General features: G+C 39.1%; 2 protein-coding genes across 5 annotated transcripts; both read right to left on the reverse strand.

The window, feature by feature from the left end:
• Positions 1–721: 721 nt before the first annotated feature.
• Positions 722–9119, reverse strand: PEX12 (peroxin-12). The gene is made up of 10 exons (XM_089161686.1): positions 8779–9119; positions 8362–8467; positions 6024–6172; positions 5557–5788; positions 4609–4718; positions 3013–3087; positions 2105–2191; positions 1385–1471; positions 1032–1169; positions 722–891 (listed from the first exon to the last, which is right to left on the reverse strand). Exons 1-10 carry the CDS (start codon positions 8884–8886, stop codon positions 820–822), a joined length of 1164 nt encoding a protein of 387 aa, XP_089017812.1. The 5' UTR covers positions 8887–9119; the 3' UTR covers positions 722–819.
• A 946-nt stretch (positions 9120–10065) lies between these two features.
• Positions 10066–25087, reverse strand: LOC149009923 (protein PHOSPHATE STARVATION RESPONSE 1-like). 4 transcript variants are annotated; one of them, XM_089161681.1, is made up of 8 exons: positions 24741–25087; positions 21472–22261; positions 21144–21357; positions 20983–21059; positions 20856–20895; positions 20167–20221; positions 13616–13685; positions 10066–10500 (listed from the first exon to the last, which is right to left on the reverse strand). In XM_089161681.1, the coding sequence occupies exons 2-8, from the start codon at positions 22120–22122 to the stop codon at positions 10099–10101; spliced, it is 1509 nt and encodes a 502-aa protein (XP_089017807.1). In that variant the 5' UTR covers positions 22123–22261; positions 24741–25087; the 3' UTR covers positions 10066–10098. The 4 variants fall into 4 exon arrangements, with proteins under 4 accessions (XP_089017807.1, XP_089017811.1, XP_089017810.1 ...); XM_089161685.1 differs by lacking the exon at positions 24741–25087 and adding an exon at positions 24339–24705; XM_089161684.1 differs by lacking the exon at positions 24741–25087 and adding an exon at positions 24237–24319.
• Between the last annotated feature and the right edge of the window lie 459 nt (positions 25088–25546).

Below are 25546 nucleotides of genomic sequence, written 5' to 3' on the forward strand. Positions count from 1 at the left end.
ATTATTTCCCTTCCAATATATTAGTTGATTAACCCCCCCAAAAAAAAAAAAAAACTCGAATCAACCATGAAGTCCTATATTCACCTGGTTTTATCTTTTTGAGGAAGTAAAATGGCAGAAACTGAAGCTTACCTCTCACAAAAAGATCTACGAGTTCTTGAATAAAGAAGCCAAAAAACACAGAATTTTAGAAACTGTTGCTTCTTCACAATTCCGCTGGCTACGGTTCCAACCAATTACAGGCTAATTTCAGTTCTATTCCACTCTTACAGATTTAATAAACGTAGATCGGGATCCTTTTGGTCTGAGAATCACCAAATGAATTTGATGTAAGAAATCACATTTTCAAAATCATACTACTACAATACTTCTACATTTGAACTGCCTTGCGCTTTCAAAGCAGCGTTCAGGCAACAGATAATGAATGACACAGAAACATGGCAGACCTACAGAAGACATGGACGGGAGTCCAAAACCGAGCAGGCAAATATTTGACCTACTTTACATATGTCAAGAGAAGCTTACATAGTTTTCAATGAAATTTGGTAAATCCATAACAAACGTTAACTCGCACAACTTGCAATTTGTCCTCAGGTCGCTGACAGCAACAGAACTCACTTCTCTTTCCACAAGTGTGTCCCTGTCAATGTTACCAACAGCATTTGGACGTAGAGGATGTGAAGAGAATACCATGGCGCCCATTGTAAATTCTCTTTAAAAAAAAGACAGTATCCAGCTTGCAAGTTTCATTCAGTTCTTCCCATGCACGGCAGACATGGTCACATCAACTTCATGTAGGCAATCAGCTCTCAAAACTCGTTATAAATCATTGAAGAGCCTCCGGATTTGATCCACATTTGCAGGTATCAGTGTAACAGGGCAGCGCTTATACTGTGGCCATAAAATGAGAGACCAAAATAAAATGAAAAAAAGCAAGAAAGAGAGCATTCAAGGAAATAACAGTAGCTAAAAGATTTTTTCTTATTATTCCTTGGGCTAAGAATAAATGTTACAGGTCCAAAGATCCGTACCTGTGAAACATACTTGAATATGCAAGCATAACAGAAGACAAACCCTGAGACACTGATCACTGATGGATTTGCCCGCTTCTGTGAGCACAAAGGGCAAATTGTTCTATCTGGTGGCAGTGGAATCCCTTCTTTGGCAACCTAGAAATCAAACCACATCATCAACATCCAACCCCCGCACCCCAAACAAACCAAAAAAAAAAAGAAAAAAAGAAACCCAAAGAAAAGAAAATAAGAAATCTGGAATAAAAAAGACACGGGAATGTAACCAGCTTGCTATATGATTGCAGTGTTATTTTTGGAAGTTGTGTGTCTCTCTCCCAAAAAATCTTGGAAGTTAGAACAGAGGAACAAACCTTTGGGGCTGGAGGTGGGGGAGGCGGAGGATATACAGTTGGAGCTGACATTCTTTCTTCAGCAGATTGGTACCACCACTCCATCATCTGCAAAAATTCTCACCAGGGAACCCATGAAGTGACACTGGATATTAATTGTGAAAGGAACATCTGGTACGCACACAGACAAAAGGAACTCAAAATTATTGAATCATTTTTAAAAACAGAAGATGGGCCAGTTTTACAAACCAAGAAAAAGATACCTAACGTCTTGATCAGATTTTATTAATGATTCCAAGAACATATATACATACTAGGCTGACAGACTCCAAGGCTGAATGAGCTCACAATCATTACAAGTCATATCCTTAATAAGGCAGTACGATCATAATTTACAAACATAATATATATATATATATATATATATATATATATATATATATATATATATATATATATATATATATATATATATATATATATATATATATATATATATATATAATGTTTGTCATGGGCTTAGTATCTGCAAAACATGATTTTTTTGCTATTTCATTGAAACAAAATCCTCAAGATAGCAAGAGTGATTTGGGAATCCTCCATGAACATGCTGGTTGGGTAAAAATTTATCAAAGTTATTTCTTCCAACCAAACACCCCCCGGGGGGAACCCCCTTTTTCTTTTTCAACATTGTCAGGATTTTACCAAAAGAAAAATCACACAGTAAAAGTTAAAGCTCACTTTGAAAAAGAAAACTGCCGCAATTAATCCAGTTTGTGCATAGTCCAATATCGTATATGTACAGCTAAGCAAGACTCTTTGTAATGCCTGCATAGAGTAAAGCATAAATTTATACACTGAATGCAAGAACATAAAATGGGAACCAATTTAACAGAGGAATGGTTACCATAGCAGAAAAGCAGGTGCAAGGATAACCAATAATAAAAGTATTTACAGCATCCCTCATCACTACTAGTTTTTGAGAGCTTAATACAATCCTAGAACAACAGCAACATTAAGAAATAGGGTTTGCTACATGGATCCTTGCTCTCAAACCAGCTTGATTTGTTGTGATATATTAGAAGGCCTAGGCTATACATGTCCTTCGTCACCACTTCTCTTGGGGTTATTTTAGGCCTTTCCTGGCTCTTTTAGATCATCCTATGAACAATCCCCCCCCCCCCAAAAAAAAAAAAAAAAAAACTGCTAACTAGATTTAGTTCGACCAGAATAAAAAGGGAATGATCATCACTAGGTCCTCTCTGGAAATGTCATTGTCATACCCTTTCTTCGATTAGTACTTCCTTGGAAGATGGATCCAAAATATTCAATATCGAGGAGCATCCATACAATAGACAAGGTTTTCGATTAGGTCAAGGAAAGGGTAGGTACTACAGTTCTACAAGAGTGGCACATTCAGGTGTCTGTTTAGTATACGAAGCCTCCTTGGGGCACAGTTTCTTCTTACACGTAACTTGAACATGTCCCAGAAGAAAGGATCTTCTGAAGGATACAACGTTACCTACAACCAGATGATTTCAAACTATATCGAGATGGAAAGCTTTTATACCAAGATAAGTGACATGCTAGTTCAGTTCCAAGTTTATGACAGAACAACTACAAAACCCCAAAATAAGCAGATGACATGCCTTCAACCAGGGAGGCCCACGCAGTCTCTCCCGTTCACGGCTTCTGATCCTTGAAACTCTTGAGGATGTATCCATCTACCTTGACACAAATTTTGAAAAAGCGCAGGTCAGTGAGTAACATAAAATAAATAGCGTAAAACTACATCAAAATACAGGAAACATGAAACATCCTTTTCCCAAGGAGAATAAGACAAGCTATATCATCAACAACACAAACCACCCCCAACCCCCACCAAAAAAGAAAAAAGAAACAAACACAGAGACAGACACACACACACACACAAAAAAAAAAAAAGGACTTATTGCAAAAAATGACTACGGCAATAAAAATTGGCTTTCATCTATATACCAGAGAAAACAAATATAAAAAAATTGGAAACAATGACAAGAAGAACAGTAAAAAAAATTCCGAACATTGTGCATTCCTGCAGAAAAAGGAATATTGTTTTAGTTGGGAGTAGCACTCAAGGAAACTTGGAAGTAGTCACATAAGAAACGGAAGGGCATTTCAAATTTGACTGAGCATTTATGGTCACAATTCACAACTACTAAAATTGGCAGATTACAGCAGTGAGAAGGATAAAATTAGTAACAGGCAATTATCAATCACAATTGTCAAGAAAGAAGGCAAAATAAAGGCCATCCCCAAAACAAGCTTGAAGCACAGAAAAGCTCTCCACAAAGAACCCTTAAAGAGCAACAAGGATACACAAGTGTGGAGCATCACCCCCTTTTCCATAGGAAACAGCAAGTATAAAGCATAATTGGTGGCTGCAATCCCATCAATCAGAGACCCTTATCACCTGTTCCCGGCCCCAACACTTGGGGCATTTTATGGTATCTCTAATTAGAACCACAGGGAGACAACCTGCATGGACCTTCCTCAGATCTCTTTTCCAGCCTATGAGGTGACACATCCTCCACCAGACCAGAGGAAAGGCAATAAAGCACATGGCTGATAGTTCTAATCATGACAACAAAGACCATTGGCAGCAAATAGGTCTTGACTAGTGAAATGACACATCCTCCACCAGACCAGAGGAAAGGCAATAAAGCACTTGGCTGATAGTTCTAATCATGACAACAAAGACAATTGGCGGCAAATAGGTCTTGACTTGTGAAACTGAAAAAGAATAGTGATGCATTGCAGAAGACACAGATTTCGACAGGGGTACATCAGAAAGGTACTCATTTGGCTGACTTACATTTTCTATTCTTCCAATTTTAGACAGGTTAGAAGGTATGCTTTTCATTTTGAAGACTCTGTGATTCTTTTGGGTGAATAAGATTCTGTAAGTGAATGGGCAACTACATGTTGATGGACATCATTTGCAAATATAGTTCATAAAAGAGCGTTGAATATTTAGAAAGTAGAAAAAAGCAATCAGATTCCCATTAAACTTGCATGAGATACAGTAGATACATCTCAAAACAAAAGATATATGGACAAGTAACAACTAATTAAAATGAAGATTCAGCATTCAGGCAGCATGAGAAAAATCAGTAACATGCCAGATTTCAAACAATGGAGATCAGAGATAGACCTACTAATGAAATGTCCAACTAAGGTTAAAAATTACATATTAAGGTTCATACCAGCTCCTGTCCAGTTGCACGGCAGACATGAACCCCTAGTACATGTAACGATGGAGAGTAAAACCCAGTAGCATCCAAAAGATATAACAGCTGATAAGCAAATGACAACCCTGCAACAGCAACTAGAGTGAGTAAATTCACCTACTCAATCAGAATTCTAGTCATTATTAGAGAGTCCTTAGGCAACAGGATAGAATCCTCATAAAAAGTCAATCTGCAGACAACAACATCCAGGTGATGGAAAACCATTGCTTAAATGAATCAGGCAGACCCGTAAAGATCCATATAAATTACTCGAGGGTACCAAAACAGAAGAGAGACATAGACATCGTCATGTAAAAGCCTTTATAAGGAAGGAAGTTTAGGATTTGATCAAGTAACTGTGTTTACTTCTCTATCAAATGCTTTATCCCATGATTAAACAAAATACTATAATTCTACAGTTAAGTTTGAGAGAGAAGAAAATATTTGAAGCAGCACATAAACCTAAACCCTAGTTCCAGTCTGCACCATCTCTAGTAATCTACAGTATCCCTTCTCTGTAAACGTACAAAGAAATAGAGTGCATATGATCAACTCACTGGATCCTAATGCGACTATTTACACATCCCTAGTCACAAACAGCTTTAGTTAAAACATACAGGGTTCCACATTGCATCACCTATAGGTTGATTTATCCCCATATATATAAAAATGCAAGTACTTAGACAAAGGATATAACAAAATTGATCCCTGTCAATAATCTAAGCCAGCCTGGGAATGGCAACACATGCAAATCCATTCATGGGATACTAGCTAAAACTTTGGTACTAGTCGCGGAGAAATACCACATGATAAAGCACATTCATTATTTTCACTTTCCCCAGGAGAGAGGGGGAGATATGATAGGAAAAGAAGAAGAAATGTCCTAATCATTGAATGGCCAGACAAAAGATCGTCTACACATACCTTCGTTGCCTGCATGTATCCATGGGTAGCAACCAGCAACTATTGCCTCAAGCCCCTTTCTGATTCGTGCCCAGCGAGACGCATCTGCCCCCAAGGCTCCTCTTGGGACAGTAGAATTTTCGCCTCCATGAAAATCAGCATCATCATTTCCCCACAAGCTTGCTTGAAGAATTGCTTCCCTTTCTTTGTTATAGATAGATTGTAACTTCGACTTAAAATATGGTAAAACAACCTACATTCACACATAGGGCTTGTTCATGATTCCTGAAAACTAAGCATCAGAATAACATCTTCACTAGGAATATAAACATGTTTCAAATTTTCTTGTTAGGGTCCTTAAGTTGGTTTTTGTTCTGAGATATTGTTTGGCGTCATAGCATCCAGGCCAGTATCACATTAAGCAAAATAAATGAAGATTGCTTTCAGTACAGCTGCACAGAGTTGATAAAAGTGGGAGAAGACTATACCAGAAATGCAACAGAGAGAACTTTTTGGTGCTTTTTTAATCCAGATTGGCGAAGCCTATCACCTGAGTCTGTACGAACTTTCTCCTTTTTCACTGCCATCTTTACTGCCCTCCTTCGCAAGCCATATAGGGATTCCGAGAAAGAAGCATCTAGAAATGAGTAAATAGGTATAAGAATACCTGAAACCTGCCTGTGGACAATGTAGGAGACCTACACACTAGTCCTCAGATAACTGGACTAACAAATCATAAGCTGGGGATGGCCCAAACTCAATATCTCACCATTTCATTGCAATAATACTGATAAGGGTAACAGGATGATGGTTGATGACTGATGCATAAAATTCATAACTGATCCAAATATGAAGCAAAAGGATGTTAGAAACATCTGGCTTGCCAAAATTAATAAAGGCGGTGCTAACGTTCTCAGGGAGTATTTCTATCCCCCCACCCCCACCCCCCCAAAAAAAGAGAAAAAAAAAAAAGTTCCCAGGGACTAGAATGCTACAGATATTAGGAGTGGGATACTGTCCTTTGAATTGCTCTTGGTTTTACTTTACATAAAGCTACTGCTTGGGCATGAGCATAGGCTTCTAAAAGTTATTTTGAGACAAATGTTACATTCTATTTATCTAAAAGGGAAAGGAAAATGTGATTTGTGTATTCTAAATGAAAGAGAAGGGGGGAGGGGAAATGGGTAAGATATGTGAACAGATTCATAGCCATGACTCATGAGAACTGACCACATAACATTGCCGGTAAGCATGAATCATTCTTTTGGTTCAGGTTTCCCAACTTGGTTAAACCAAGCCAATATGCTGGAAGCTTGAATGGAGAGTATCTGTTGACCTACTGACGATCTTGGATTGAGGAGCAGCTCAGACAATGGAGTGCTGCAGCACTAGTTGTGTGGTTTATTTATCAGAATGCACGCTTGCTATTTTTAGTTTAGTTAGGTGTAGAAAAGTTAAAGTTTATCACTGTAACTACAGTGGTTAGTAATAAGTTCTATGACTTTCAAATCCCTACCGTCCTGTTATGATATCATAAGAATCCTTTTTAGGAGATTATATAAAATATGTGGCTACTCTTAGCTGATAGTAGCTAGTTTAAAAGATAAATTTATCCCCAAGCTGTGGAAATATCCACAAAGTGGGGGTTAAGTCTGGGTACATTATGACCCTCTAGGGATCCCATATTGGTAGAAGCATTGTGCATTAGGTACACCCCCTTCTTTTATTATTATTATTATTTTAAATTTTAATTTCCAGGGGGATGAAATAAAGATATGTGGTTACCACAATTACAAATGAGTATTGGGCATATGATCAAGGGAATACTAGTAAATTTCAACATCATATCTTGTCATTGCTTTGGCTGGCAATCATTCTTCCAACATCCAATCCAGCATCTCTTTGTTTTTCACTCCATCTTGTGTCCGTCAAAATGGTTGGCACTAGAACCAAAACATTAGCTTTCCCTGATACAACAATGGTTCCAAAAGTTCTTTCTGATTATTAGCTAGGAAAAAAAACCTTCAATCTCTTTCATCTTTCATTTCAGATATCAAGTTCCCCACCCTACTAAAGAATCTATCCATGAACTAATCTTAGCCTTTCTCAACCACAAAGTCCCAACACTAAGTTCTCCACACCAAAATATAATCTCCAAAGCTGTAATTTCCAACTCACTAAAAAACAAGTACTCACCCAGTCAAACAAGTACCAGAACCTTGATTTTACTTTCAGTTCAAAGGGCATGCCATCATTTTATTGGCACTACAATTGAAAAACACCTGGGTCAAATTATGGGTAAATTATATTTTCCCATTCCTGATACAATCCTTTTTGCCTCAATTTTCAGAAGCAAGTGAAGAACCTGATTTATCAACATCTAAACTCTACACCATCGTTACTTCTCAATCTAATGGTGATTCTTCTTAAACAACCCTAGATCTCAGCTTACTATAGGAGAATTTTAGAAGAGGAGCTATTTTCATTACAGTTTGCTTATTAGTTCCTAACATGCTATCACAATGTCTCTAACATTCAGCAAGATTCTGCGTCATGAACTTCCATAAAATGTATAAATTGACCAACTGGAGCCAAGTTACGAGGACAAAAATGGAAAAAAGAATTATAAGATTCAGCATTTAGTACTTGAGGAAATGTGAAGTACATAGTAAGTTGGTAACACCCATAAGAAAAATTCCGTTACATCGGCAACAAAACTTTCAAACAAGCAATTAATGAGACCACGCTCTACTTCAGCAAGCGGCAGTTTTATAAATACAACAGTGGCACAAGATGAGAGAAAGGAATAAAGGAAGAAAGAAGCACCAGTAGTTCGCAAGCTGTGAGTTTCAAGAACCAACATCAGCAGCGCAAAGAACTCATCATCGTAATCCAGCACTTTATGTAGGAAAGGTCTTCTAAGGGCAAGCACCTGCAAGATGACACACAACCATAAGAGTCCGAGACTCAACAAGCAAAATCAAACAGAACCAAAAAAACAGTGTCAGAATCAGAATTTTTCAATAAAATTGAATCTCTATGTAATTCTACAGTCAATTTTCAAATATCATCGCACAACAAAATAGAAAATTTAATAAACTATTCAATTACCCGAACAAAGAAGCAAAAAATTTACAGTGCTCGAAAGCGTACGGATAATAAGGGGATAATCTTCTTCCAAAATTCATAGAAGCAGGAGATGGAGAAGCAAAAATAGAAAAAGGAAATAGAAGGAATAATTACGCCGAGGGAGTAAGTAAGAGCAGCCCTGAGACTTGCAGGTAGCTGCTGAGCCGCAGCCATCTCGAAGAAAGTGGGACGCGTTCCATCCCCTCCCACTTGAAACAACATTCTCCCTTTCACCCCAGCATGAAATTCAGAGCAGAAAAAATTAGAATTTCATGGAAGATAGCTCCAACAGTTCCTGGTAAGCAATTTCCCGCATGAAAGAAAAGAGTTAACGCGATTATGGAGCATGGACCTCACGCTCCCAAATCAGAATTGCGAAAAATGGCCCTTTTCTCTTCACTGGGTAAAATGATTCGAGAAATAGGCGGTGATCAGATCAATAGAAATTTAAGGATATCAATTTTGATCTGAAAATCGAAACCGACCGTTCAAAATTAAATATAGGTCCTATATTTTTCCGGTTCAGGTTGGTTTTTCTTGGTTCACATACAATCAGAGTCAAATTAGACACCAATCGTACGGGTATTAGATTTTCATCTGTTCCCTAGTAAGAATATTTGATTACCCCAAAGGAAACCGCAAGAAAAATTCCCTCGACAGTCACACAAACTGGTTTGTTAGCATGACCTAAAAATGCTCATTATATGTTTTTTCCTCTCTCTATTTTAGGGCCCAAAACCAAACGACGAACCAAGCAAACAGTAAAAAGCGAATCAATTCGGTTTGGATTTTAGACTAATATTTGATTTCGATTCTGGTTCAATTTTTAGATGATGAATCGTGAATTGAACTGAATAATCAAAGCAAACCATCTTAATCAAAACAGGGATATTGCATTCAGAAATGAAAACAAAAAGTCACCAGGTCCCTGTGAGATCATTAAGAGGGAGTACAGCTTCGAATTTGTCTCTTGAAAAGAGCATAACATTAACTCATGGTGGATGCATTCCCCAAGGGGGAAAAAAACAACAACAAAGGCTACCTGACTTACCAATATAACTAGTGGTTATGGTTTAGAGTAACCAAACCAAATTTCCCATATTAATAGTAACATTTGAGGGCCCTGGGATTTCTTGCAATAAAGTAGTTTGTCTTCCTGAGCATATACAATCAACCTTCTTTCAACGCCAGGTCTGTTGGGTACCTTAAAGAGCATGAATCAGGAAGTTGATGAACATATAAAACACAACTGATACACTTGCTTTTATTGACCAAAATAAAGCAGATGCTATTGCCCATGTGTAGTTGCTCAAAAATTTGGAAGGGTGATTCATATTCCAAGTGTGTCAGCACAGTTACTTCTTTATAAATATGATCTTGATCAACCATGCTCATCGTGTCTTAACAAACAGCAATGTCAGCAATATAGGTTTGTCAGTCAGATGGAGATTCAGCAGATGGCATACTTGGTTCATTCACTCTTGCTCGCTTTGTGGGTGGAGAACTAGACTGGCCAACAGTAGTAGCTGGTTCAACACCTTCAGTGGTTCCGGTCTCTGGTATCTTCTGCTTCCCAGTCGACTTTTGGTTATTCTCATTCAGGGTTGCACCGGCATCCATAGCATTAGTTGCTGTTTTGGCACGATTCTTCTCTGAAGACTCTACTTCATTATTGGCAGGAGAATGCAACAATGCATCTGATGAGGAAGCAGCAGGATCACCCAGAGTGGGAGAAGAAACCTTGAGCTTCTCACCAGTATTTTTATATTGCTTCTCAAACATCATCTGTAGATACCTGCCTTGTTCTTCTATACGCAGCTGTAGATTTCTTTGGATCTGGTAACAGAATGACACCAAAGAGATTAGGATATGCTTGGACTTGACATTCAACATGTAGAAAAGAAACATTTATTTTATGAGCTAAAGCATACAAGAACATTGTTGCAACAATTAACAAGAAAACGAAGCTGAGTTCTGAAACATTAAAAGCAATTTCTATACATTTCTTTTTCTTTTTTTTGGTTTTGGGGGGGGGGGGGGGGGAACACATTAACCAATTAAACCAGGGCCATAATAATCCTCAACAGTGCTGCAAAGCACCACAAACAGAGGCTGTATGGGCAAAACCCAACAACTCAATTAGTTCAGCAAAGCAATATTTTCCATGCTGGCTCAAATGTTTATCTTATGTCACACCCAAACACTAAAATGAAAATGTGGTTCCTTGAGAAGCCTGTATGCCTGGCGTGGGGACAAACAATAGAACTTGAAACTGCAACAGAAACCCAAGCACATGACTCTTGCTGGTTAACTCTACACTAGTATTATCAGTGCAGATAACAGACAGAAGGAAAACATCTGCAAAATGAAACTCAATGCAGGCCAGTATTTAATACTTTTGAGAATCATAAGGAAAATAAGCGAACATTAATCGCCGTAATCATTGTCCTTTATAATTGTTGCCTTTCTCTTCTTGACATTATTAAAAGTGGGATGCCCTGAATTTGTCCATCCTTGAAGTATTCTATGCTAGACAGCCTTGCCACCAAATCATTAAAAAATATCCTGTTATAACAACTTCCTCAAGGGAACTTAGCATTAATATTCAACAATGATGTTAAACACTTTGATAACTCTTGCTTTGATAAGACATATCCTTTTTTTTTGGATGAATAAATAATATATTAAAAGCAACAGGCACCACAACAGGAGAAGATAACAAAGGGACCGGGGGGGGGGGGGCAAGGAGCTCAAGAGGGGGAGATGAGAGAGCAGCTGAGGCCCCAGAAACTAAAAATTTACCTATTTATGGGGGTGTCTGCCAAAGGTGGATGGGGGGAGGGATAGCAAACTAGGGGAAACATCAAAGTAGATGGCTTTCCAAATCAAGTCTAAGGAACGAGATTTGGGAGTCCATCTTCTAAGGTTGCGCTCCCATCAAATGTGATGGATGGCGGCACTGAAGACCAGCTCGCCAAGGCAATCGCAAATGGAGTGATCGGCAAAGTGCCTAGAGATTCAAAACCAATCACGAACAAACCTGTGTGAGCGTCTCGAACGGGGCCAAATGGAAGCAAGGGCTCTATCCCAAAGGGGACGGGAGAAGGGCCAAGAGAAAAAAAAAGGTGTTCAATGTCCTCAGAACCACTCCAGCAAAGGTTACAACTAGGGTGGCGGGGATATGGCGGCTGATGAGGAAGGATTGGGTAGGGAGAGCATGGTTGAGAGCTCTCCAAAGGGTGAGGGAATGATGGGGAATGTAGCCTCGGAACCAAACTAAATGGGACCAGGGGACAGGGGCAGGCGAGAAGGTTCCAAGCGGAGGAGGTGGTAAAGGATTTGGACGGCGAAGGGGACCAAATGGTGGTGTCACGGGAAAGGTTAAGGATAGGTGGGAGAGAATTCCAAACATGTGTGAGACTGTGGTGGGGGAGAGGGGACCAGGCTCTGTGGGAAATGAAGATGTCAAGGGTGGCAGTCTTAGGGATGCGAGTCTCATAGACAGTGTGGGGACCAAGAAGGGTGAAGAGAATGCCCAGCGGATGTCAAGGGTCAAGCCAGAAAAGGGTGGAGGAACCAAGCGAGACTTGGATAGATATGGCGAAGAGAGCACGGGGCCGAAGGAGAAGAATCTTCCTCCAAATCCAAGAAGGATTTGAGGGGCAAGAAGTAGTCCAAAAAGAGTCTTGTTTGAGAATATAAGAATAAACCCAAGAGACCCAGATGGAATCATGCTTGGTAGTAATCTTCCAAATGAGCTTAATGAGGGCCAAATTAACGTCAAGGATGCGATAGATGCCAAGGCCACCCTCAGCTTTGGGACGACAGACCGCCGCCCAGGAGATAAGATGAAGGAATCTGGAAGGTTCTTGGCCTTTCTAGAGGAAAGCACATAAGAGGGACTCCATGGACGGGATAATGGATTTGAGGAGAGAAAATACACCATTCCAATAAATATAAGAAGGTTGGAGGACAGATTGAATGAGCACCACTCTCCCAGCCAAAGGATAAAAGCTTGTCTTTCCGAGTTGAAGCTTTTTCCTAATATGATCAAGCATAGGGGAGCAGTGGTGGCGGGTGAGCCTACCAGGATGAGAGGGAGACCAAGGTAGGTCACAGGGAAGGAGCCAGGGCTGAATCCTGAGAGCTGCAGAAGAGAGGTTTGGGTAGAGTCCGAGACACCGGAGAGAAAGAGGGTGGATTTGCTGAGGTTGACACGGAGGCCGGAAAGGGATTCAAAGGAGGAGAGGGAGGAAAGAATGGTGGAGATGGATTGATGGTCAGCTGGAGAAGGTCATGAGATCGTCTGCAAAGGCGAGGTGGGTAAGATTGGTGGATCTGCATTTGGAGATAAAGACATATCCTTGACATCACTATGGTGAAGATGTACCAAAAATTGAAGCATCTTTTAGAGCTGAGAGCAAAATATCAGTCACAGTGGCAACATCAAATGGTAAACATAATAAGGATAACCACTGGGTCATGGTGGCGCCTTGACAACCATGACCACAGTCAGTTTGATTGTTTAACTGCTACAAAATGAGATTTTTATAGGTCACTGATCCATTGACCTCTCAGTAACATAATAGGACCATCATAATCTGTTAGTACAAGAGAGTACTCTTTTGCTGACTCCTCACTACTAGCAGGGAATTCAGAGGTTAGTAATCTGATGGGTCATATATCAACATGAAAGCATGGACCATTTTTCATCTCCATAACCATTTTTATTAAATTAATAAAATCATTTTCACTGCTTATACCAAAAAAATCCAAATATTATTTTTCTGCTGAGATCAGAACAAGAAGTTTCTCAGAAAATGAATATGCCATAAAAGATTTCACAATAGTATCAGCTAGAGATCCAATGAATCCAGTAAATCAATTAGTTCAAAAATTGAATAAAACCAGCACATACCATCCTAGTATGTCATCAAGAAAAAATCCATACCTCAAGTTGTTCATGCAATCGCTTCTGAACTTCCATTTGTAGTCGCAATGCCTCAGTAATCTCAATACCCCTGTTTTTCCAAATCAGGTCATCCAATCAACATTCTAAGCTTAACTCATCATATTAATTCAAATTCTAAAACTGAATAAAAATGTCCATAGAAAAAAAGAAAAAAAAATCAAGTCAGTCCGACAATTAATGACATTGGCACTAGTTTTTTTGTACAAGCTTTGAATAGCAGAAACTAGAATATCTCATACCAAGATTTAAATTGAACATAAAACATAAATGTTCAAAAATATGAGCAGCACACAATTTCTTAGGTTTCTTAATCAATGATGAATTACAAAATAACTTAGCCACAAGGGAAGTAGAACGCATTTGAACATTACACAATAGACCAGCACATAATTCCTAAGGCTTCAGATATCCACACTCGACTAATTTATTACCCATTGCAGACCTTGCCCATGGGCCTTTAGATGTCAGTTGGGTCCTTGATAAAGTCTCACATCCTCACGAAAACCTCTAAACAATGTACAAACAGAATTTGGACAGTAGCGAATGTGCAATAAGTGCACCTTCAGTATACCACTTGGCTGATAGCTAGTTTATTAAAAAAACAATTTCTACCGGCTTGTTCAAGAAGGGGGGAATCGCTCCTAAACGCAGCCATGATCCACTCACTATACGATATATTCTTACGAAAACAAAGATTCTTCATCGATAATACAATTCAAAGAGACAAGAACCTATTTTACTAATTCATGATCCGGCATGTACAGAATGAAAACTTTGATCTTATCTACGAGAATTTCTGCTTCGCTGCTTTTTTGGCTGTACGATATGAGTTTAAGTATACCAAATAAAGGTCAAACCCCGCTGAAGCACTGTAAAAATGTTGACCACGATTTCTAGAGCTTAAAAAAAACTATTTGTTTGCAATGCCTTGAGTTTAGTTCTGGAGTTCGAGCGTTGAAAGTGAGTTCGAGCGGGGGCAGCCGTCTTAAGCAAAGCTGTCCTGCCTCAGTCTCCTCTCGTCTCCTTTCTTTCATTCAGCGACTGGGTACGCACTTCGCCATGAAAGATCTTGGTGATCCTCATTTCTTATTGGGAATCGAAGCCAAACATACATTGACTGCTGTAGTCTACAAATATCAGACTTTTTAATTTTTATGGACTACAAGAAGAATGCTCTCTATTAGGCAAATGCTTGACCAATGTTCCAGATAATTAATTTTGAATTCTTCTTACCTTAAATGATGTTACACAGAATTAGTTTTGACATACATAACTTCCTTAAAGTAAGCAACGATTCAAACCAGATTTGTTCTGTCAAGACTCAAACAAATGCAAAGGTGATCTGACAATGAACAGATAAGACCAGCAACACATCAGTAAGAGGAATAGTGCTTGAGGTGCTAGTCCTGACTCCCCAAACCCACTCCCCGAGTTGAAGATGATGAAACAGGTCACTGTCATAAGTAGAATAGGAGCACACTTGTGATGCAGCCCTAAGTTGAAAAGGTCAACTAGGCCAACTTTCCAGGATCTTAACTCAACGTTAGGTGTTTAGGGTTATAAGATTTTGGAAAATTTAAGCCAGATACATAAGGCACATAGGTTATAGTGGTTGCACAGTCTTGAAGAGGTGCAAGTAAAGGGGTATATACGTGGGTGGGTAGGTTTTTGATATATGGAATGATATAGGGTGAAACTTGGAGAAAACCTAGGTAATGGTATACAGTATGGGACCATTCTAATACTTATATTGGATTTTTGATAATATTGCAATGTATACTCTCGATTGCAAGAAGAGAACAATAGGTATAGGTTATGGGCTGGAAATCTAACGAGCAAATTGCACTGGCACCCGAAGATGGAGGCCTTAAAGCGCTGGCACCCCACTTTATCTTTGAAAAACACAGACACCCCAAAGTTGGATTTTCATTGGACACACTAGTCCAATCTGTTACTGAAGACCGTTAAACCACTGTTTATTTTTTCTTAATTCCATCCATATCCTCGTCAAAATCTGGAGGGGGGAACAAAAATCTGATTTAACCTTCCAATGTCCTCTCAATCTTTAATGGAATCTGGCCATGGGCATTGTCTTTGCAAAGACTACAGCAAAGACAGCAGTGGAAGAAACCTTCAATTCTCACTCCTTGTCTATCATTTTGAAGTGAAGATTTTAGGCATGATTAATGCCTTGCACAAATCTAGTTCTTGCAGAGAAGGGAGACAAGAATCCAACTCTTCCAGAGTAGGGAGAGGGAGAGAGGCGTCTAGGGTCAAGAGTTTTCATCTCTCATGAGTCATGACCAGTTGTGCAATTTGCAAAGTTCGTTTTTTGAAAAGATCTTACAGATTTTCCCATCTCCAAATTCCCTTTCTTATTCTTTTCTTTATGCAGAATCACTTCCAACTCTTTCCATTTATGCGCCTCACTCTCGTTCTCACATGATTTTTTTATTATTTAAAACTCTCTCTATCATATCATTGGCGCGTGCGTCTCGTGACATGGAGATTCTTATTCCACCGCTAGCATGAGCCGTGGATTTAGGTAAAGCATCCTTCCATTATATGTAAGGGTATAATAGTCTTTATGATTGTACAACTAACCATTCTAACAGAATAAAACCTATGTGTTTTTTCAAACATAAATATTAATAAAATAGACATGTGTCAATGCTTTAAGGCCTCCATTTTGGGCTGCAGGTGCAATTTGCTCAAATCTAATTGATTTTGATGGTTAATTTGGGTTGAAGATAGGTTTTAATGCTTTGGGTTGAAGGAAAACAAAGATAGAAATAGGGGGGGGGGGGGAAATAAGGAAAATTAAGGGTTGGGGAATTCAGAAGTTTAGAAGATAGATAAAGAAGAATTGGGATTTGGGGAGAATTCAAATTACTCCTGTTGAAGACCAGATGTTGAATGGGACATTAGAAAAGGGATGAAACCGCATGTGAGAAAGACAGAAGAGGGGGGGGGGGATGCTACATCATTGTAACTCAAGGCAACCAAACAAAACTAAAAATTCAATTCATCCACTAATTGGTAGGGAAGGGGGGGGGGGATGCTACATCATTGTACCTCAAGGCAACAACAAACAAAACTCAAAATTCAATTCATCCACTAATTGGTAGGGGATGTCTTACATAAACACAGACTTTCTTAAATTCCTAATTTCGCTCATAAAAGGACTCCTACTCAAAGCAAAATTCTATCTAAGAACTAAGTACCCAAATTTCACACAAATGCTGAATTTAACACCTAATCCCACGTTCCATCATTAGCCCCACTATATGGGCTTATGAATTAGGCACATTACATCAACAAACCCAAAAATAAGAAGCTTAATGTCTATAGAACCCACGTATGGGCCAAAATTAAATATTTCAATGCTCAACTGACCATTTTGGACATTCTTTACTGCATCAAGGAGAACCTAGGAATTTAGACTTTTGGCTAAATTTCAAAAGGAGGTGGAGAAAGCTTGGTGATGGTTACAATTTTTAACATATGGAAGAAATTAGAGCATCATCAGTATACTTTCGGTGAGAGAGAATGGAGAAACATCCACATGGACAGCCCTTACACTTACAGAGGCAGATTCATCATCAAATAGGTTTTTTTGGATTCTATGCATATTGGGTTCCTGATCTCATGATTTTTCTTTGTAACAGATCACTGAGATGGACCTAAAGAATGGGTGGTAGGTTGCCTACAGAATTTGTCCTTTCAGTTCCATACTAAGTTTGTATTCGTTTTGTCACTAAATTGAATCCTCAGTAATTCAATTAAAACTTCATAGGTTAAGGACTGGTTTAGGCCTTTTCCTTTTAGTGGAGTCCGTTTTTGAGTCCTTTATACAGGTTTGTATTACAGAAGAGGAGGGGGAGGGACCAAGTATTGGAAACAAATTTGATTAAGGAAAAAGCATTTGCTGCTCTTCTATCCAACAGTGAAGATTTGCCCTGTGTTCAACCAAAAGGGGTGAAGGACTTGCTGTTTGACCCAGTCAGAATTGTAATCACATTCAAAATCATGGCAAGGGAATATGCTTTTCTCCTTATTTATCATAAAAGAGAGTATCACCAAAATGGAAGCCCCAAGTGAGAAAAGGGGAGTCTTTGTGACCTAAGCTTCCTTTCAAGACAGTAACCATCTAGAAACATTACTATAGAAAATATCATAGAATAGAAACAAACTAGGAAGCCCCAACCACTACATAGATAAAATAGCAACTACTGAAAATAGACACTCATAAAGACCCCAGAAGGAATAAATAAGTTACCTATTCATGGGTCCAAACCTGGCCAATAAAGTGAAACAAGCTCAACCACAATGGCTAAGCTTGACTGGTCAAGGTGGCCGGGCAAGCTAATTAATCTCTATGCTCTTGTGCTTTTACTTCAGTTCAAACCTTGGTTCTACATCAGACCCTTCATCACATCAAAACCCCAATGGTACCAATAACCAATTTGACCCCCGCTACCATAGTTCAAGATTTTGGTCAAAATTGTCAGAAGCTCACAAACTATTTTGGTTTTGTCATGAAATCAAAAAGAAAAGTAGGTAGACTTGCTATATGCAAAGTCCCATTCCAAATTTTGGCATTTCAGCCAAAGTTGGTCCACTTTCTGTTTCGGCATTATTTCAGCCAGAATGTTACAAAATAATGCTTAAGTTAAAATGTGTGCATGGTTTTAGTCCCACGTAAGGTGTGTGCTGTATCTATCTGCCATTCCAATGTTACAGAAGTTGATTGACCTTATGGGATTGGGGTGTGGACTGGTCTGTTTGCCCCCCCCCCCCCAAAAAAAAAAAAAAAAAGGGAAAAAAAAAAAGAAAACAACAACCATTGCCATTCCAGATTTGGGAAGAATAGTTACCTTCAATGAGAACCATCTCTTTCATCTTTTACCACATGGGCAAAATGGTATGATCCTTATGTTCCACCTCTCAGATTAACCATTGTTCATGAATCTAAAACATCAAAATACCCAGTTCCCACATGCTACAGGCAATGCTTTCATGAAGCATTAAGCTGGCAATTAAACCGTCTGGACTCTGGAGAGTCTATTTCTAGGACATGTTGGTGCTATAAATCTTTCAGTCATGATGAGACCCGAGGATCAGCTTGGCTGATTCTTCAGATTGCTGACCTAAGGTCAAGAGTTAAGCAGTCTATGCCCAGTCAACTTTTGACAACAATTCCAACGGCAGCACGGCCCAATTGAAAACCTCCATCTCTCCCTTTCTGCTTCTTCAATCTTGTGCTTATGCACGTTGTCCATCCCTTAAACTAATATAGTCATGCCATCTCTACCATCCAAAAATACTGACCAGATAGAAGTTCAGGATGCTCCTACCATTGCAAGCCAACCTTAATCTTTGAAAATAATATTTGGTTACAAGTGGAAATGGATAATAGCTCCTCTACAGACAAAAAGACTTGACCTTACCATGAATCCTACTTACTCCATAAGATCAAGAATATCTGCAATATTTAACTTAGCAGGGTAAAAATAGCATAGAAAATGCAACACAGACGGTGTCATCTACTTCCAAGTTCCATCCCATGAAACAACAAGCATCCTGACATTGATCCTCTTCCATAATTGTCAGTCTCCAGCTCAGACTCAAGCTCCTTGATGGATATCTTAAATTTGTGATCTTGGCTCATGACCACCTCCCCTTCTTTTTCTCTCTTTTATATTTTTTTGAATATAGGAAACCTAGCAGGTCCAACCCAAAGCTTTCCTACAGGTTCTGGTGATCCAAATACGTCGGATAGATGTAGCCATGTAGGTATCGGTGCAAGCAGCAAAACCTGTCAGGCATCTCAGCCAGCCAGTAGATCCAAGACACAGTCATCCTTGTATAGCTAACCAAGGTATCAGGGATACTAGAACCCTTATGCTTGGAATTTATGTTTCACAAAGGGACAGTTAAGTCTCATTTCCAGTAAATGAAATGACAGCTTGAACCCCACAATTCCATAAGACCAGGACCATAGAGATTGGAGCACCAACGGCTCATATTCTCCTCGATAACTAAGGTCAATTTCTTTTTCTTTCTCTGGTTCCAGTTCTGCCCCCCCCCCCCCTTTTTGTCCTTTCCTTCCTTTCTCTTCTTATTCTCTGCTTCATGTGTTGTATGTATATCTATTTTAGTGAATATGCTGGAATGTGCATCAGTACATCTATGTTTTTTCAGGTGACAGCTAGATATATCTAGTTATTAGTTGTTATGTTACTCAACGATAATCAGCTGTCATTGACTCTTCCTCTCATAAAATGCAAGCTGTATGACTGAATTTTTTGTTCCCCGGTTCCTATTTTCAAGTTTATTTTAGAATTTGCTTTCAACAAAACACTGTTTTCCTGCAAATATCTTGCTTAAAAATGTTGACTGTTCTCCATTAAACTCTTCACTCTAGGAAAGGGTGACATGTCTAGACTAGACTTTTGATTTGCAACTGGCATAGAATACTTAAAATGCTTAAAAAATGTCCAAGAAACAAAAGACATTTGAGAACATACGTTTTCAAGTCTAGAGGCATTTCCTCGATCGGGTTTGTCTTTTTCTCTGATGTGCCTGCATAAACAAGAGAAATAAGCATTTGAAAAATGAATTTCATGCCATTTCCTTTCTATGCTATCTTATTTGTCATAAAATATGAGCAGACCAAGTCACCAAAACAACATGAAAAAAGGCTGTCCCACTGCACAAGGCTCCCACTATTGCAGGTTCTGGAAGGAGCAAATGCATGCATTCATACTCCGGCTTCAGGGAGAGACTGTTTCAGTGTTCCGAACCTGCAACCTAATGCTTGCAATAGTGCAACTTTACTGTGGCACCCATCGCTTGCCCGCTCCCCCACCCCCCCACCCCCCAAAAAAAAAAAAAAACGCTACAAATAAATTCACAGTAGATTAACCATACTAAAATTGAACCGGTCATGACTGGAAGGGCTTATATAATCAGACAAAGTAAGATTTAGCTATAAGTTTTATCCAGAAGACCCTTGTAAGAGGGAGGGGAAGAAACAAACACCCCCCCCCCCCCCAAGATCACCTCCCAGAAAGAAAAAAGGAGTAAATTATCAAACTGCAACATGCAAAATGACGAAACAACCAAGCAGGAGAGAGAAGAAAGTTCTAGTACTACTGTATAAAGTGAGCATGGAAAAAGAAAGTTCAAAAGAAACAGGCAAGGAATTGTTATTTACCTTCTGATGTCTCTGGTCTATACCTTGCTGTTCTGTACTTCTGTAAATTAAAACGCAGGTCCCAAATTAAACTATAATAAAATAACTAGTGCAATTGTGGAACATAAAGAGATTGCTTTTTACAGACCTGCAGGTGGCTTTTCACGTGGTAGATGGTTAATCCTTCTACTTTCATGAGCTTTAAGACACCCTTAGGAGTGGCTCCTGTTAGTTAAAACACAAATTAACACAGGAAGTCGACCACAATTCAACAAGCCAAAAGGACATCAACAAACACAGATTACATACTTTCACTGCCGCCAAGCTGACTAACAGCTTCTACAAAACGTTCATGAAGTTCTGGCGTCCAACGCATACGGGGCTTGGTTGGGGCACCACTGACAGATGAAGGGGGACTACCAACTGTGCAAAGTTCTCCAGAACTAATAGAAAGCTGCTGATTGACTTGGGGCTGAGGAACTGAAGAATTTGAGGATTGCTTTGGTGCTTGGTATGTTTCTGTCTAAACAAAAGCAAAACAAATAAAAAGAGAAAGACATGACTTAATGCAAATCCTGTCAATTTCCTTATCCATTTCAAATGAGAATAGAACAGTTACATGTTTTAAGTAACTAACCTTTGGTTCAGGATCCACGGAATTGTTGTCAACAAGAAGCTCATTCCAGTTTGGAGCATCATCATCAGTTATAAGTTGGTCTGCCCACTCTTGCCAATCATTTCGCTTCGTATGGTCCTCAGATGTCATGACACCACTGCCACTACTCTCTATTTGGCAATTTTGGGTGGGGACACTATCAGGATAATCAAGGAAACCCTGCAGCGGATCTGTACACCAAGAAACATCACTGTTTTCTTTAGAATAATGACTAAATGCCCTAGATTGGAATGGTCCTGAATGAGAAGAAGGTGAAAGAGGCAGAGATGTTCCATTATTTGGTAACTGTGAAATGAAAGGTGCATTTCGAGAATGTGTTTCATGGGGTGAAACAGTAGAGAAATGGAGATCTGAGGAAAATCCAGAGTCTGATGAAAATATGTGTCCCACAACACCACTGTTGGTGATCAGTGAAGATCCACGTTGAGGCATGGGATTTGTCATCATTTCTCTTTCAAATGAAATTTGTTGGGAGTCTGTAAGTTTTGGATATTTCTGTTCCAGGGGCATGGGAAGAACTGGCAAAGATGAGGACATAGGTCCAGATACTTCCAGGTTCCTAAGATGCTTTGCATTAGCTCCTTGAATGGATAAAGAAGGGCGTGCTTCCATTCCTTTCCATGTATCAAGAATGCCACCCTGTGTCAACTGACCATCAAACCACACTAACTCAGCACAAATATCAGTAAGCGGAACTTCCTTAGTTTCAAATTTCAATCCCCACGCACCAAAGGATCAACAAATTTTGAACCTGCAGCAAGAAGAATTTGCCAGTACACATTAACAAGGAAATCTTCCATCAAACAAATTCTCCTAAGGATCATTAATGAACTGAAAAGTTAGAATGAACAAGGTTCAGACAAGCAGGCTCAATGTCAATAATGACAAAGCGTTTGAACAAACAGTACTGAGCTCAGATAATGAAATATTCAACTTATATCAACAAAACTAGAGAAGAAAAAGAAAACATTATGGTGATGTGCCAGTATATCATGGTAAAAAATGGACATGACAAGAAATCCTTGAGTAATTATCATAAACCTTGGCAAGGGAACAAAAAAGCAGCATGATGGAGATTATGAGCCACATGCATGGAGATGTCATGCTTTTCTTATTATTATTATTAATTATTACGTAATACTTAGTCTCACAGAACGCTCCTGCAAAACAAAAGTTTCAGACCAAGTAAAATTTTCAGCTAAAACATCTGGTGAATGAAGAACAATTGGATTGGCCACATCAATATCTTCAGGAGGTGGATGATCACATATAAAGGCAATGGATAATCTGCCACAACTAGAGGGAATTAACAGAACATATAAGAGGCATGGTAATGTGTACATATTGCTCTAGAAACAAAACAACATCTGCAGTACCCCCATGCCTCTACTAATTACTAAAAGCTGGAAGCAGAACTGGGAGTTGGCTAATAAAACCAATTTCATCCATCTGCTCGGAATTAAAGAACATATTCTCAGAAATTAATACCCCCCCCTTCAGATGGGCCAGATGGGTTCTATGGTTGGCTCTAACAAAGACATACAACCCCTTTTGTCTTACAGAAATTGGAATTATAGGAAAAGTTTAATTTATAGAGATCTAAACTATACGAATCAACATCAGAAACCCTCCCCCCCCCCCCAAAAAAAAAAGTTTGAATGGGCCAGGTGGCTAGTGGGATTATAGTTGCCTCCAGTGGACGACTACAAGCCCCTGTCCAATAGAGATTGGTATTATAAGAAACCCAAGTTTTATAGAAATTGACTCATAGGGAAACGATGGCTCTCACATTAAGCACCGGATCAAACTTTCAAATTTTCTCAAATTTTCTTAGGAAACAATTAAAATGCATCATGTAGACCACAAACAAATACAAGTGGAGCACACAGCCAGGTTTTATAGGGATCTGCATCATAGGAAACACTGGTTTTTACAGAGATCTACATCAGAGAAACTATGACTTTATCACAATATCTGTTGGTTTGAACTCCTCAAATTCCCAACTGTGTTTAGGAAACAATTAAGATGCCATGTGTAGATTAAATACATATATAATGCCCCATCCTTCCTCATACTTGTAGCACACCTAGTGTCCTTAGTTCCAACAAATCCATCATCACCCTGGCAATTCAAAACAATCTAAATGACTTATCAAATGATTGGAGATTTAAGCCAACCCCAATGACTACAACAATCAGACATTCATTGAAATGTAGACCAGGACTGCAAGAACAGTAGCTATCACGAAGCTATGTAAGAGCATTTATGATAAATAATTTGCAATCTCGTCAACCATTGCACTTCCACCTTCCATTTTCTCTGTCAATTCAAAATTTTTAACCGTAAAATGGCTTGTTGTCTACTTCAAACATAACTACCCATCTTGCTCCTCCTCTTAACCTGTCACTGGATGAAATTTCTTCCATACAAGATACTTTCTACGCAAATCCTAATACAGGAGGGTCAAATGAGCACAAAATGATATTCAAGAAATCAAACACCCACTCGCAAAGAACATCCTTATAGGAAGATAAATATAAGAAACACAGACAGAAGAAAAAAATGATTCTTTTAAGGTTGGGGGGGGCGGGGGTTTGCAGAATAAGCTGTTGCAGGTATTTGTATGCTTTAATGTATATCCAAATTGTACATAAACTACGCAACAGTGAGCAGAAGTTTCTTATTTGGGGGAGGGTGAGTTGGAGTAGGGAAGGCCACTAAACCACCTTCTATGCAGACTTAGTCACTGAAACTAACGAAGTGATTGATATCGCATACAAACATAGTAAAAAATCTACACAGGGAAACATTTAAAAATTTAGCACTACCATAGAAACGTTATCATCCACTGATGAAAAACCAAAACCCAGAAAGCTATTGAAACAAAAAGGTCGGACAAAATCAGCAAACTCTGTCCGTTCTAACCACATAAGTCCCCAAGGCGGGGCCCTATCGTCCTCCAACAACAACCACGAATTCATTTCATATTCCCCCAATTAGCCGATACAAAATTCGACAATTAACAAGATATCCCAATTCCCAGCCCATCGTGAAAATAACGCAAGATAAAATTCCAAAAGGATCCAAACGGGAAGAAAGAAATCCGTCAATTCCAGAGAAAGGCAATTCTTAAAAGCTAGAATAGACTAACTTGTATGTTACACATACCAAGTAATCCATTAATTATATGAGAAAACATTAACTTGCATATATAGACCATAAGAACTCACCCAGAGCGGAAGCGGGAGAGAGCGAGAGGTTACAGAGCACAACCCTAGAGAGCTCGGTGAAGACAAAGGATGTCTGAAGCTCCAGGAGACGCAGACGCAAATGGTGAAAATCAACAAGAAGAAGATATATTCTGGTGACACGAGCAAAACGAAACCCTCTTTGTTTTCGAAATTGAATCTCAATACTCACCGTGTCGTGGTTGTTTGTGTGGGTTTGTGTCCAACTCAAACCCGGAAGAAGTGATCGACAAGGAAACTGAGAAGGGCTTTTTCGAAATCGGAAGAGCTCATCTCCCTTACTCGTTCAGTCGTTCCTGAACTGCACAACATCCATGGGTCCCCATACTTTTCTATTGGGTGCGATCTGTGTACGAACCCATCTAATGTTTCAATCAATTTAGAACCATTCTATACATCCGGTTCGATTCGAACCTTGAGCCGTGAATCGAAACTATTCTTCGAATAGAAGATTCCAATTGAGTGGTTTCTGAGTGGGATTGCGACTCAAATAACAGGTGTACAGCAATTGACATCATGGTGAGTTCATCTGCACCGTTCACTCGTTTTGTTTTCCTCTGCTGGTCCAACTGGTCCAACGTTGTTAGCCTTTCACGTAGCGACACGCAAACGAGTAGAAGTTAATTACTAAAATACCCACATCGTACTTGTAGATAAGCCACGTGGATTTGGACCACCTCCGTCCAAATACATTGTCATAACGTATGCTGAAATAGGGAATAAATAATTTCTTTCTGGGGCCCACAGAAATGAATTCCAAAACAATAGGTCATTCTAAGGAAAATGGT

Source organism: Hakea prostrata, chromosome 7, assembly GCF_041222555.1.
Source record: "Hakea prostrata isolate BN-2017 chromosome 7, UWA_Hpros_2, whole genome shotgun sequence".
Taxonomy (NCBI): Eukaryota; Viridiplantae; Streptophyta; class Magnoliopsida; order Proteales; family Proteaceae; genus Hakea; species Hakea prostrata.

What these genes read in the sequence shown, in the direction of transcription:
- PEX12 (XM_089161686.1), bottom strand. Translation starts at nt 8,886, where the DNA reads ATGTTGTTTCAAGTGGGAGGGGATGGAACGCGTCCCACTTTCTTCGAG. An exon ending in TTCTCTCTGTTGCATTTCTG is followed by an intron (nt 5,789 to 6,023) that starts GTATAGTCTTCT and finishes GTGTGAATGTAG; the next exon opens with GTTGTTTTACCATATTTTAA. An exon ending in TATTCAAGTATGTTTCACAG is followed by an intron (nt 892 to 1,031) that starts GTACGGATCTTT and finishes TTATGGCCACAG; the next exon opens with TATAAGCGCTGCCCTGTTAC.
- LOC149009923 (XM_089161681.1), bottom strand. Translation starts at nt 22,122, where the DNA reads ATGGAAGCACGCCCTTCTTTATCCATTCAAGGAGCTAATGCAAAGCAT. An exon ending in TCAGCTTGGCGGCAGTGAAA is followed by an intron (nt 21,060 to 21,143) that starts GTATGTAATCTG and finishes TTTAACTAACAG; the next exon opens with GAGCCACTCCTAAGGGTGTC. An exon ending in ATGCCTCTAGACTTGAAAAC is followed by an intron (nt 13,686 to 20,166) that starts GTATGTTCTCAA and finishes TTGGAAAAACAG; the next exon opens with GGGTATTGAGATTACTGAGG.